Source organism: Sceloporus undulatus, chromosome 2, assembly GCF_019175285.1.
Source record: "Sceloporus undulatus isolate JIND9_A2432 ecotype Alabama chromosome 2, SceUnd_v1.1, whole genome shotgun sequence".
Taxonomy (NCBI): Eukaryota; Metazoa; Chordata; class Lepidosauria; order Squamata; family Phrynosomatidae; genus Sceloporus; species Sceloporus undulatus.
In genome coordinates, this window is record NC_056523.1 from 166,717,110 (window position 1) to 166,731,123 (window position 14,014).

The 14,014-nt window shown below is 44.6% G+C and overlaps 1 protein-coding gene across 3 annotated transcripts in view; it reads right to left on the reverse strand.

The window, feature by feature from the left end:
- ASIC1 (acid sensing ion channel subunit 1) overlaps positions 1–14,014 on the reverse strand; it is a 252,408-nt gene that overhangs the window by 28,121 nt on the left and 210,273 nt on the right. Inside the window, exon 1 of one of the 3 annotated variants that reach the window (XM_042454125.1) lies at positions 5,715–6,621. The exons of the other annotated variants lie outside the window; for them this stretch is intronic. Coding sequence (XP_042310059.1) covers positions 5,715–6,251 — 537 coding nt within the window. The 5' untranslated portion in view covers positions 6,252–6,621. Of the gene's footprint in view, positions 1–5,714; positions 6,622–14,014 lie in introns of those variants that run through there. 3 annotated transcript variants of the gene reach the window in all.

The following is a 14,014-nucleotide window of genomic DNA, read 5'->3' on the forward strand; positions in this document are numbered from 1 at the left end:
TGTTCTGCCTCTTCCAAGGATCAAAGTGGGATTACATCATTAAAATAATACAATGCGATTGAACAGTCAATAAAATACTAATACTGAATTATACATCCCTATTAGTTCCTTAAAATCTCCAAACATCAATTTATATACCATCATACTTGTCTGTATTATGCCCTGACTCTTTCTGTCTTCAGCTCTATAAAGAAAGGTCTGAAAATGTTTGTGCAGTGTTTCTCAGAAATGAGTGAGAAAGGCTGTGAAGGATTTCCAGAGCTCAGAAACATTGCTTTTTAAGACTACACTCCCCAGAATTCCCCAGCCAATATGGCCATTGGTTAATGGCAGAAGGGGGTAAAGTGTGGCCGCCAGGGCACAATTTTTAAAATTTATTTGCCCCTAAATACAGTAAAGCCTCGATATCCACAGGCTTGCCATCCACGGATGGCGAGCCCCATTGTCTGCAATGACAGTGCATGCAACTGTGTTATCGGATGCATGTATATCACACTACCATTAGGGGCAACAGGTCTTGAGGTCTCACATTTTTTCATATCCATGGGAGTGGTGGTCATGGTGTCTGGAATGGATCTCTTGTGGATACCAAGGTCCGACTGTATCTGCTAGGGGAGTGGGGGTGGGGGGGGGAGGGCTCCCTTCTGTTAATCTGGGCCAAAGAGAGGCCTTTGAAACAAGAAGTGACTTCTTTTAACTTCCTGTTTTTAACAAGGCATTTGGGAGAAATCTGTTTATTTTTTGTGTGTATGGTTGGGGGTGTAGCTTCTCCTGGGGGGGACCAGCCTTCCCTAGCTGCCTATTCCTGCTCTAATAGCCATTCTGGAAGAGGGATACTCAGAGTCCCCCCCCCACAATTTTTCCCCAAAGCTTTAGGAGGCAAAGTAAAATTCTATGCAGAGCCAAATCCAAAATCATCAGTGGAGTTCAGGTGACACAATGTGGGGTTCACTTCTTCCTTGGAATCCCAATTCTACCGCAAGTAGCCACTCTGGAAGGTGCCCCAATGTACCAGAGCAAATGTTGGGCATGCAGGAGGCTTCACTGTGGGAGGGGAGACTGCTTCTATTCTGTTGGCAGATGCTCTTCTATCAGTGAAGGCTATAATTGGATTCCACCCGGAATTTGTCCCTCCCTATGATGGTGAAAAGAATAATTTATGCAGCATAAACATAAATGTGCTTAATGCACATTTATACAAATGGCAAAAATTAGCTTTTCTTTAATCTCTTCCCTCAGTTGAGGCAGGGGCATATGAAAGGGATGATTCATCTTGAAAGGAAAGTTGCACCACACATCACAAAAGTTTCCGTTTGAAAAACAAAAAATAAAAATGAGGCAAATCTTTGCAAAGGGGGCATTTTGGAGATAGTGGTGAGATGGTTGCTTCCTATATGTGTGCCCCTCACTGTGTGAGTACAGTGGCAAATGATAACTGGCCAGAATGAATGAGCCTATCACAAATTTAATACCATGAACAGCACTATCACCTCCGATGTCAGGCTTTTTAGCAGAGCAAGTACATGCATTCACTTGCCAGTCATAATGATGATGAACTGGCATGGGGGATATGACTTTTTTGGACAGGTAAATCCGAAATGCCTTGAATGCAAACAACAACAAAGTCTCTGGAATAAACAGTTTTCTTTAAGGAATTTCTACAGAACTCCTCAAATAGTACAGGATAATTTAAAAAGGAGGGTGCAAAACTGAATAAGAACAGCTTTAACTTTGTGCCATTCTTTTTTAATCACCAGGCACTTCTGAGAATGCAAAGTATCAGGGAGCAGGGAAAAGAAAAAACCAACAGCTGAAAAATGTAGCAAATTCCATATCAGTAAAAGTCCGGGCAAATGAAACAATCTTCAGCAGATTTACAAAAGACTTTAGATACTGTACATGGGAACAGAAGAAAGGCTTCTCTGGGAATGGGTGGCTCAAAACAGATGCCTGAGTCAAGATGGTACTTTCTATATATTGTACAGCAGTGACAGCTGGACTTGCAGCAGGATTTTGGATGAACTCAGGTGACAGGACAGCATCCTGTATTCCACTGGAGGGCAGCCAAGGCTAGCTTAGGGAGGGCAGGCTGTCCTCCAATGCACATCATCACTGCCACTCTTGAATGCTCATGGCAGACATAGGGTAAGTCCAGTAAAGAACACCTTAATGAGTGGGGAAAACTTCATGGAAGCAGAGACAGACAGATAGGCAGACAGTGTGCGTGAAAAAGAGAGAGAGAGAGAGAGAGAGAGAGAGAGAGAGAGAGAAGGGGGACAGGCAGATATCCTAGGATTCTGTAAGAATTAGAGGAGCAGACCCAGTGTGGTGTAGCAGTTTGAGTGTTGGACTACAACTCTGGAGATTATGGCTTGATTCCCTAATCTCTAAATTCCCTAAACTGGGTGACCTTGGGCAAGTCACATTCTCTCAGCAAAGTATCAGGGAGCAGGGAAAAGAAAAAACCAACAGCTGAAAATGGCATGAAGATGGCATGGCAAACCCCCTCTGAAGTGCCACTCTGTTCTGCTTTGGTCAGGCCCCACCTGGAATACTGTGTCCAGTTCTGGGCACCACAATTCAAAAAGGATGTTGAGAAACTGGAGAATGTCCAAAGGAGGGCGACCAAAATGGTGAAGGGTCTGGAAACCATGCCCTATGAGGAATGACTTAGGGATCTGGGGTTATTTAGCCTGAAGAAGAGAAGGTTAAGAGGTGATATGATAGCCCTGTTTAAATATTTGAAGGGGTGTCTTACTGATGAGGGAGCAAGCTTGTTTTCTGCTACTCCAGAGAACAGGACCCGGAACAATGGATGCAAGCTTCAGGAAAAGAGAATCCACCTCAACATTAGGAGGAACTTCCTGACAGTAAGGGCTGTTCAACAGTGGAACAAGCTGCCTCAGAGTGTAGTGGAGTCTCCCTACTTGAAAATCTTTAAACAGAGGTTGGATGGCCATCTGTTGGGGATGTTTTGATGGAGAGTTCCTGCATGGCAGGGGGTTGGACTGGATGGCCCTTGTGGTCTCTTCCAACTCTATGATTTTATGATTCTATGAAGATACTTGCCAAGAAAACCTGTGATAGGTTCTCCTTAGGGTTGCCATAAGTCCAAAATGACTTGGAGGCACAAAACAACAACAGTTCTTTACAGAAGCAGGTGTCAATAAAAGATGCTCTACTGTGTAAGCTCTTTTAAAGCAGTGGTTCTCACTCAGGGAGGCTGCTTGGCATAATTCTCAGAATCTCTTTCCATTGACCATGCTGATTTGAGCATCTGGCAGTTGAAGGCCAACAACTTTCGAAGCCTGCCTCCCACCCCACACTGCCCCAGATGAGAATCACACCTTTAAAATCATACCTGGGCTGGCTATTTATTAGAAAGAAACATGCTGAAATAATAAACTCACTAGCATTCCTATATACACTAGGAAAGTTAGAAGAACCACAGGCATTTTCTGGTCCATGGGCGCCAAAGATCTTTAGCAACTGTTGGGAAACATTGTACATCAACACATGTTGAAAATGAAGGGGTTAAAATGAAAACAGGACACCTTTAAAAATACCACAGAGTTTACTTCACGTTGCAGCTCTCATCATCAGGGATGAGAATTGCAGCTTCTCTTGTGAACAAGCATAAATCATTGTTGGCACGAGAAGTTAAGCAACTGATCACGAACAGGCTTAAATGTCCTCCCACACTTGTACCAAAAATCAGTTCTGGCACAGAGGAGACAAATTTTTAAATGGCTGGGGGAAAGCGCTACGTGTCTCTTGTAGGCAGTAGTGAACTTCATGAATGAAAATGGGCAGCCTGACTATGTCTATGTTTATTCATGAGACGGTCGCTCTGCATACAGTGAGGCTTCAGACCCCAAGGAAGTGAATGTAAGCCTGCAGCCAGAGTCAGAATTCCCATTTTGTTTCGAAGACAGCTTTGCACTCAGTGCCACTACCTGTACACAAGGAATTTCGGGAGAGCAGGAGGATGAGAACAGGATAGGATATTTAGACAACCATTCTGAACAACAACAACACAACAAATAAATGCACACATAATTTTAAAGACAAACAATAAAAACATTTATATTTAACAACCTATCATGATCCACAACTGCAAATATACTCAAACAAGTAAACGATATATATGTACAAAGGGATTTCTTCCTCAGTGTGGTGTTGTGTGTGGGGGGGGGACCATACTGAAATGTGGAATTTCATTGTTGCTGTTATGTGCTTTAAGTCATTCTGACTTATGGTGACCTGAAGCAATTCTACAGGGACAAGACCAGGATTTTAGGAAAGGGGGGGGGGTCCAGACTAAGTGCCACCATTATAATGGGGCTTGGGTGTGGCTGTGCAGCAGCACAACCATTCATTTTTCTAATGGAGGGGGGGGGGTCCGGACCCCAAGATCCCCCCTTGCTACGTCCCTGAACTCTATCACGGGATTTCTTGGCAAGCCTCCACTGAGGCTGAGAGCATGTGACTGTCCAAGAGCACCCACTGGGTTTCTGTGCCCAAGTGGGGATTTGAATCACCAGGAGCCCTCACAAAACACAAGGTTGTGAGTTCAAACCCAGACAGAGGCCCACAGTCAACTTAGCCTTGCACCCTTCTGAAGTCGCTAAAATGAGCTTCTTGGGGGCAATTAGCTTACAGTTGTAAAGTGCTTAGAGACTGTGTAGTGTGGTATGAAGCTCTATTGTTTTTTGTGGGTTTTTTGGGCTATGAAGCTGCTATTGCTATTGCTATTCTGTTCTCCAGAATCATAGTGAAACACTCAATCACTACATCACACCCTATTTTGTGATCCTTTCTTTCTTTCTTTCTTTCTTTCTTTCTTTCTTTCTTTCTTTCTCATTCTTTTCTGCAAAATGTGAACTGCAAGGAACCTCATACTCATACGCTCTCCCTCTCTTTGAATTTTCCTTTGTACTTTGTTCTACTTTAATTTTGGAACTGAGCACAGTTCACTTTGACAATGGGATTCAGAAGTAGCGGGGAGGGGTCTGTGGTTTGCTTTAATGGCAGCCTGATTCAGGTGCTCTAAGCCCTCATGCAGTTTGGGGGAAGAGAAAGGGGGGAAATATAACATTTAGTCTCATGCTCTCCACTGCATAAAGTTAAGTGGGAAAAGTGCATGAGCTCAACCCTCCCCAGTAACCTCCACAAATTGGAGAATGGACGATTGCTATGCTCTCCTTGGGTAGGATTCCCACTACAATTCTGAACCCAGATTGCTGACAACTTGGTACAGTAATTAACTTGCCAACAGAAGTGGAAAAAAGTTACCTATGGGTTTACAATTGCCAGAATCCCCCAACTAGCATGACCAGAGTTTTTGAGACAAAGTCCAGCTACCGTTCCAAATCCTCTTGCTATCTCTGCTTAGTACACACCACTCTAGATACATTAACATGAAGAAGTAACACAGACTTTGACAAGAAGCCTAAACTTTGGGTCTTGGGAACAATCCCCAAACGTCTTCTTGCTCTCTCTTTCTGGCTCTCAGGAAGAAACCTGCGTCCTGCAGGGTCTAAGCTAAATCCCTTCTCCCTATGCTTGAGGATCTTGATATGAGAATAGCCCCTTTTCAATTGCACTTTCTCTATTGCAGATCCTGAACACTGCCTCTCTATTTTAAAAATCACATGATCTTGAGTTTTGATGTTATTGACCCCCCTCAGTCCCCTTTTGCCACCCTGACTCACAGTCGTGAAGTTGTGGGGGCCACAGTGCTGGCCCTGAAAGCGGCAGGAGAGGAGCATTTCCTCCAGCTGGTGGCCCAGCCTGTCCAGGAGGTGTCGCGTGGACTGGTCTTCAGGTGGCGACGGTGGCAGGTAATGGGAGAAGTTCAGCAGGGCCCCCAGCCAGAGCCACCGTGGGTCTTTCAGCAGGGTCCAGATGGCCGGCACCGGCTGGAGGTTCTTCCTGAGGAGTCCAAGCCAGTAGCCGCCCAGGTGGAGGTCTGCCCGGCTCATGCGTCGTACCCGGAGCAGGTTGCTGTTGCAGAGGGTGACAGCTGGGAAGGTGAGGTTGCGGCCATAGAGGAGGTGCACCTTGGTTTGAACAGGCCAGGAGAACAAGTAGTGGATGCGATTGGAGGACCAGGTGAGCAGCAAGGCCAAGGAGGCCAGGAAGGCCATGAGCCAGAAAGCTCGGTGGGGGCACGAAAGGTGCGGTGAGAAGACATGGCGGAGTCCGTGGAACGTCGTTTGCCTCAGGGAGAAGAGAGAGGATGGGTCCATGACATGGCCCGTCCAGCTGCCGTTTGTGCTAGCAGGACGAGAAGCAGGACACTAGCCGTCAGAGCAGATTCCTAGTTTAGCCAGCCAGGTCCTCCTTGTTACACTAGCTCACTTCCTTGCTTCTTCCTGTCAACTTGCACCTCAGCTGGCTTCGGCTGATCCTTCTGAGAGTGAGCGAGTGGGCTCAGGGATGGGGAGATGCTTGTGAGAGTTGCCTGTAGCTCTCAGTACACCAGCAGCATCTACTGGCTCTAAGGAGAAAGCAGCAGGTGCTGTGCTCTGCTGAGCTGTGCAGAGCTGTGTGTGTCTCAAGAAATGTCTGGCTCAGGCATCCAGAAAGCCACCTAGAGTGTGCCAGAGCCAAATCAGGCAGGGAGAGGCAGAGAAGAGGCAAGGAGGAGAGAAAGGGAAAAGGCAGGAAGGTGGGTGAGTGGGTGAGTGGGTGGGGGAGAGAGAGAGAGAGTATGAATGAGGGTGGAAGGGAGCTGATAATGGGAAAGAGAGTTTTTGACTGAGGGGTGGGAGGCACAGAGATTAGGATGATGGAAGCTAGAACACTACAGGGAGGAGGAAAGGAGGGAGGGAAAGAAAGACAAAAACTGAGAGGGAGGACAGACAGACAGCACACCTAGTTGGTATGAAATGTCACCTGAGTAGAGATCAAGTCCAGGAGCAATCCTCCCCTCCCCTGTAGTCAGTTCCTGATTTGAAAAGCTCCTTTTCAGCTAGTGAAAAGTGCCATTAAACCACTCTGAGCTTGCCACATCCACATGAATGCTATCCACTCAAGTCTTTCTGCTATTGTACTGGGTAGACTCTGTTAGAGATGTGGGAAACCTGCTGTCTAGATGCTTCTGATTATGACCCCCACCATACCTGATGACTGGCTGGGACTGATGGGACATATAGTCCAAAACTCTGAGGATGACACCTGTGCTCTACAAAGTTTTCTTGGCAAGGGATAGAAACATATTCCTTGCATTTCCTTCTATTTACAGTTGTATGCACAGGTCAACCACTTGTATTTTGAACAGCCAAGAAGGTGCGTTTATGTTTGTGTGGAGTCTTTCTCTTTCTTTCTCTTCTGTACACATGTGAGTGTGTGGACAATCCCAGACATTTGTGGAGGGTGCCATCCAGGCAAAGTTGCTAGCTCTGGGATTGACATGAGAAGCATAGAGCAAATTTGGGTAACATGGTTTGTTTTTTCTTTTCTAGAGTCGAATTCTCACATGGAAATCCATGAATATTTATACAGAAGTAAGTCCCACTCTGTTTGGTGGGCTTCCCCCAACTACATGTGTCCAGGATTCTCCCCTCCAGTGATTACTCTCAAATGTGGAAGTTCCCTCTTCCAGCAGATAGAACAGTCACGACTCTTTTCAAAACCTCTCACTTAAATTTTGCTTTGTATCAAGGGGGACATTTTAGACTGATGTTGAATGGGCAAGTGGAATAGCTGACATTTGCGTTTATTTATTAAAATGTCTTGTCAAGGGATTTTACAGTTCAGTTCTACTGATGGTCTTGAGGAGAAATTTAGATGAAATATTCAAATAAAATGAAATAATTCATTGCCCATCTTTGAAACTTTCATGTAATTCCAATACTTGCTTTTCATCACATAACTGATGAATATGGTTTATATTACCCTAGTAATTTGGATAGACCAGTACAGTCCATGTACCACCAGGCTGAATACTATTAATCAGCAAGGTTAGTCCTACCAATAGGCAGAAGAGAGATGGGAAAATTAACTTTTTCAGATTACAACCCCCTGAAACCCCTGCCAAGCACAGATAGTAGGAGTTGTAATCAAAAATGTAATTTTCCCAAGATACAAGGCGGAGTGAAACAGATTTTAGACATCATGAAAGAGTAGCAAATTGTTGGTTATTTACTTTGGAAAGCAATGGTAAACCTCCTCTGAATCAATCTTGACAAGAGAGCCCTAGGATAGGGTCACCATAAGTTGGAGTCAACTTGAAGGCACATAACAACAAATTACTGTATTTCTGTTTCTTGGGATAGAAAGACGTGCTTGTAAGGTTTTCTGCTTCCCTCTGCCAAAATATCTTGGCTGGGCTCTAGAGCCTTGTCTTGGGTCAGGAGGATGACTCAGTCCCATTTGCTGTTCTGCCTCAGGCAACACAATGTGTTTGGTCAACCAAGCCCACCATCGTCCACATGTAGTGGCCTGCCTGGGGTTTCAAAAACAGAAGGCTTGTCAAAGCATTTCCTTCAGGCTGTGGCTGGTGGGCTGTGTTTGGCTTCACAAATCACAAGCTGGACACAGTTCTGTTTTTGAATGTCAGCAGCCTGAGAACCTCAAAAGGAGATCCACACTGTGCTGATTTCTGGGACGGAGTGTGATGCGACAGATGGAAGCGAAACAGGTTGTGCATACAGTGTGGGTGGGTGGGGAGGCGGAGGCTGCATTTGAACAGTTCCGTGTTCACATGAGCATACGTACAGAGGAATATATAAAAGCTTCAGGCATGCAGAGTCCCAGAATGTCTTTTCAGTGTAACCCCAACATCTGTTAATTCAGCCTGGCCCACACAGAGGTGCATGAACGACCCATCCTGGCTGCCTGGCTGGCAAGAAATGCTATTTGTGTTTGTTTGTTCTGACCTGAAGATTGCATGGATGTAATAGACTGTTCTGCATTTCCCGGAAATAAAAACAAACAGTTTTAAAATAATAAAACTTGAGGAGATGGAGAAGTGATGTGCTAGCTATCTTTAAATGTCTGAAGGTATGCCATGTAGAAGAAAAGGGAAGGTTGTTTTTGGCTGCTCCAGATACTAGAACATGAACCAATGGATTTAAATTATAACAAAATATATTCCATCTAAACATTATGAAGGATTTTAATTTTCTAACAACCCTTTGACAGTAGAATGGACTACCCTGGAATTTTTTTAATTGAATGCTTTTAAAGAGCAATTGGATGGCTATCTTTTAGGAGTGTTTTACCTGTGAATTCTTACATGACAAGGGCTTGGACTAGATAGTTTATCTCAACTCTGTAAGTCTATAATTAACAAAATAATAAAATGTTTTGGAAAAATATGCTGATTAAATGGAGGGGGATAACTTTTATATGAATAAAAACAGTCTTTTTGCAGAAAAGAAAGGAAACAATATGATAACTGTGGGTTTGGATAGTTAGTAGTTGGGGTAATTGGATAATTAAAACAGGGGTGCTTTAATTGTGTATTCCTGCATGGCAGGGGGTTGGGCGAGAGTCCTTGAGATCTCTTCCAACTCTATGATTCTAGTAGGACTGGGTTAATAGAACTATATGAAATAATTTTTAGTTGGAGAAGTTAGACCTTATATATTTAGACTTGCAGTCGCTGAATGGAGCAGAGGATGCAATAGGGGAAATGCAGGACAGAATAAATAAAGAACTAGTATAGGAATAGCTGGTTAATGTAAATGAATTCAAGTCTCCAGCGACAGATAAACTACATCCAAGGTTATTAAAAGAACTGGCAGAAATAATCTCAGAGCCACTGGCAATACTCTTTGAGAACTCCTGGAGAACAGACAAAGTCCAAGCAGACTGGAGGAGGGCAAACAGTGTCCCCATCTTCAAAAAGGGGGAAAAAGAGGATCCAAACAATTACCAGCCAGTTAACTTGACATCAATACCAGCAAAAATTCTAGAGCAGATCATTAAACAGAGAGTCTGTAAGCATTTAGAAAGGAATGCCATAACTGCAAAAAGTCAAGATGGGTTTCACAAAAACAAGTCATGCCAGACTAATCTTTTCTATTTTTTGGATAAAATCCCCAGCTTGGTACATGAAGAAAATGCTGTGGATGTACCATATCTTAATTTCAGTAAGGCCTTCGACAAGATCTCCCATGATATTCCTGAATACAAGCTAGTAAAATGTGGGCTGGACAATGCTACTGTTACTGTTAGGTGGATTTGTAATTGATTGACCGGACGAACCTAAAGGGTGCTCAACAATGGCTCCTCTTCATTCTGGAGAGAAGTGACCAGTGGGGTGCCACAGGGTTCTGTCCTAGGCCCAGTGCTATTCAACAGCTGTATCAATGACTTGGATGAAGGAATAGAGGATATGCTTATCAACTTTGCGGATGACACCAAATTAGGAAGAGTAGCTAATACGCCAGAGGAGAGGATCAAAATTCATAATGACCTTAATAGATGTCACTGGGATGTGTGTATAAGAGAGTAATACAGAGATGTAATCTAAGAAGTACTATACATTTAGAACAACTAAAAGACTTCAATGCATGTGTATGTAGAGTCATACGAGCATGCCCAGAGCTTGGAAAAATTACGTTGAATGTAAAATGTCATGTTATGCATTAGAAATCCAAGAATATGCTAGTCATCAGCAAGGAGCTTGGAGGGAATGCCATCTCCTACCTTAACTACAATATATATAGGGTGGCTTGGTTCTTCTATTTTAAAGGCATCAAACAAGGGTCCTGTGAAGCAGAGAAGTACTGCTTCTTCTAAAATAGTGCAGGAAGCGTGGCTGGCTCTATGCTTCCTGCAATGGCTAAGCAATGGCGGTTTACAGACTGCCCTTTTGGGACGGCCTGTACCCGCCCCTTTCCCCGCCGGATCGGGGCCTCAGCTGCCACAGCGGCAGCCTCTGAGGCCCCGATCTGCTGCTTTCTAGGCCGCGGGGAAGCAGCAAAAGGCCGCTTCCCTGCGGCCTGGAAAGGGGTGTCCTTGGGGCTTCATGCCCCAAGGACACCCGACAGCGGTGGGGACCTTTCTCATTTGTGTTGCTGGCACAGCCATGTAAAGGCTGTGCCAGCGACACAAACTTGCAAGGAGCTCCGTTTCGTAGCTCCTTCCGGCGCCGTGGAAAGGGCGCCCCAGGCATAGGGTTGCCATAACCCTCCTGCCGGCGGGACATTCCCGGTTTTTCACCACTAGGGGGCATCCCTGCACAGTTTCCTCCTTGACTCCCAGCCTGTTGCCAATCTGGTGACTTTCAAACCAAAATGGGTACTTTTCAGAGCCTTTGGTGTGATTTTGGTGGTTGGTTTTAATGGTAATTTTGAGAGTTGAAATAAGTTCCAATTATTTTTATTCAATTAGGGCTACGTTTTATTCCCATATTAACATTACAGGGACTTTTCAAGGATTTTGACTGAATATTTGGTGAGATATGGGGGGGATTTGGTGAGTTTTGGCCAAATGTTTGGGGAATTATCTTCGAGGCTTGTTGGCAACAGGAGGTTGCCAGACTCCTCCTCTGTTTGGTCCCCACGTGGACCGGTCCCAGCAAGGCAGCAGGGGGGAGAGGGCCATTTCCTTTGGCACCGTGGCGAGGATGATGATGAGGATGAGGAAGTGGAGGTGCGTGGCCATTTTCAATACAGTGGTACCTCGGGTTACGAAATTAATTCGTTCCGCGGCTAATTTCGTAACCCGAAAAACCTTCGTAAGCCGAATTGCCATAGGCGCTAATGGAAAAAATAGCTCTCTGCTGCCCTCCGGTGGCGGCCTTTCCATTTAAAACAGCGCCGGGGTTTTTTCGTAACCCGAAAAAACCTTCGTAAGCCGAAACAATAAATCCCTATGGGATTTTTTCGTATCCCGAAAAATTCGTAAGCTGGGTAATTCGTATCCCGGGGTACCACTGTATTTATTTTGCCCCTGTGTATTTCTTCTAACTTTGACTGCCAGGGCTCAATGCTCTGGAATTCTGGTGTCTGTGAGGCATTTGGCCTTCTCTGTCAGAGAGCTCTGGTGCCACAATAAACTACAATTCCCAGGATTCCATAGCACTGAGCCCTGGCAGTCAAAGCAGTGTGTTTTGGACACAGATATTCTCCTTTTGTGAGTTAATGAATGAATCTAGTCCCTAGCCTTTCTATCTCTCTCACACACTGCAGGAGTAATAACCCACTTTGAGACTGCTTTAACTCAATGGTAGGGAATCCTGGGAATGCTAGTGTTTGGAAGACATTGAGACTTCTCTGTCAGAGATGGCTCTGAGGCCACAATAGACTACAATTCCCAGGATTCGCCAGCACTGAGCAGTCTCAAACTGGACCATTTCCTCAGTGTGGATGCACCTGGTGAGGCATTCTGGGAACTGCAGTTCACACTACGTTGTGACTCCCTGTCAGAGATAGCTCTGTAGTACAATTGCCAGCATTCCCCAGCACTAACCCAAGACAGTTAAGTCACTCTCGAACTGGTTTATTTCCTCAGTGTGGATGCAGCTTTGGTGAGGAACTCTGGGCATTTCAGTCCAGCTATGTTTTATTTCTGCAGTGTATTTTGGACCAGAGACAAAGTGACCAGACATCCTGCTCCTTTTCCAGGACATGTCCTCTTCTGTCAAATTTCAAAATGTCCTCCATTTTGATCATGCCTAAGAAACATGCATTTATATTAACATTTAAAAAAAATTATCAATTTTTTTGCCTGTCCTCCATTTATTAAACTGTGTCCTACATTTGAAAATGTTGTCCTACATTTGTCCCGGTTTGGAGGTCCTGACTTATGGCAACCCTACCCAGGCACCCTCATGCGGCGCCAGGACATCACTTCCACGCTTCCTCTAGCCACTAATAAGAAGGAGCATGCGATAATCCCCACCTCTATCCTGCATCCTGGCTGCAGGCCAGGACACTTGAGCCGGTTTTAAAGTTCAGTCAAAGTCGACATGGCAGGAAATAACAACAGATCCCCCAAACTTTTTAACATGATTGGAAGTTCTGGGGGTAAAATCAGTGCCTATGGGCCTGCCTCTCCAGAAAGTAATTTGTTGCAGATAATCAAACAAATTACTTCCAGGTTCTGCATAACCCTCCATCAGTCAAACTAACACAATTCTAGCCATGCAATGTTCCATAAACATAAAGCAAGAATTGCTCCCCCATCTAACTTGGCAGAAACTTCCTTTCTGGTATTTCCTAATGATGGCAGACTCTGTTCCTGTGCCTTTAACAGCTACTCGGCCTGTAGACATGAGTGTGTGTGTGCTTCTCCTCTACCATGACAGTTTTTTTGAGTTCTATAGATTAGGCTGTTGTAAAAGGCACAACAGCTACACAGGCCAGGCTGGGGTCCTTTCCTCCTTCTCTGGTCAGTTGAGCTGACATCTTTACCTGATTTTGATCCTGACAGTGAATCACCATCAGCTGAGTCTGATCAAGGACATTTATTCTCTGATCCAGCTGAGTGCCTCTTAATCTTTATAGGTTGCTGAACTTAGCAGAATGATGCTTTGCTCAGCTAAATGGTATGAAATCAAAGGAAGGAGGGAGGGGGGGCAGGGAAGAAAGAAACAAAGGCAGCCTATGCATTGTTTTTTGTGTTAGATCACATGTTTATACAGGGAACTACAGCTTAGCAGTAGAGCTTAATGCTGCTACATGTCTTCTAGTCAACTCTGCTTTATGGTGAATATATCCTAGGATTTTCTTCACAAAATTTATTCAGATGTGTTTTGACATTACCTTCCTCTGAATATAGTCCTAAGCCTTTGGGTTTCCATGGAGGTCTCCTTTCCAAGAACTAGCTAGGCCTAACTGCTGAACTTCCAAGATCAGACAGGAGAGAGTCCCTTTTGCACATTTACGATAAGTAAAGGTATAGTCCAGTGCTCATACTACAGAAGAAAGGTTAAACAGGAGACTCTTTAAGGAAATCTGGAAGCCCTACTCTCTCTCCTGCATGTTTAGACAGATTTGTAGCATTCTAAAAACAATTGCTGAGGGAGGCTGGCATGAAGGTAAGAGAGCTATAC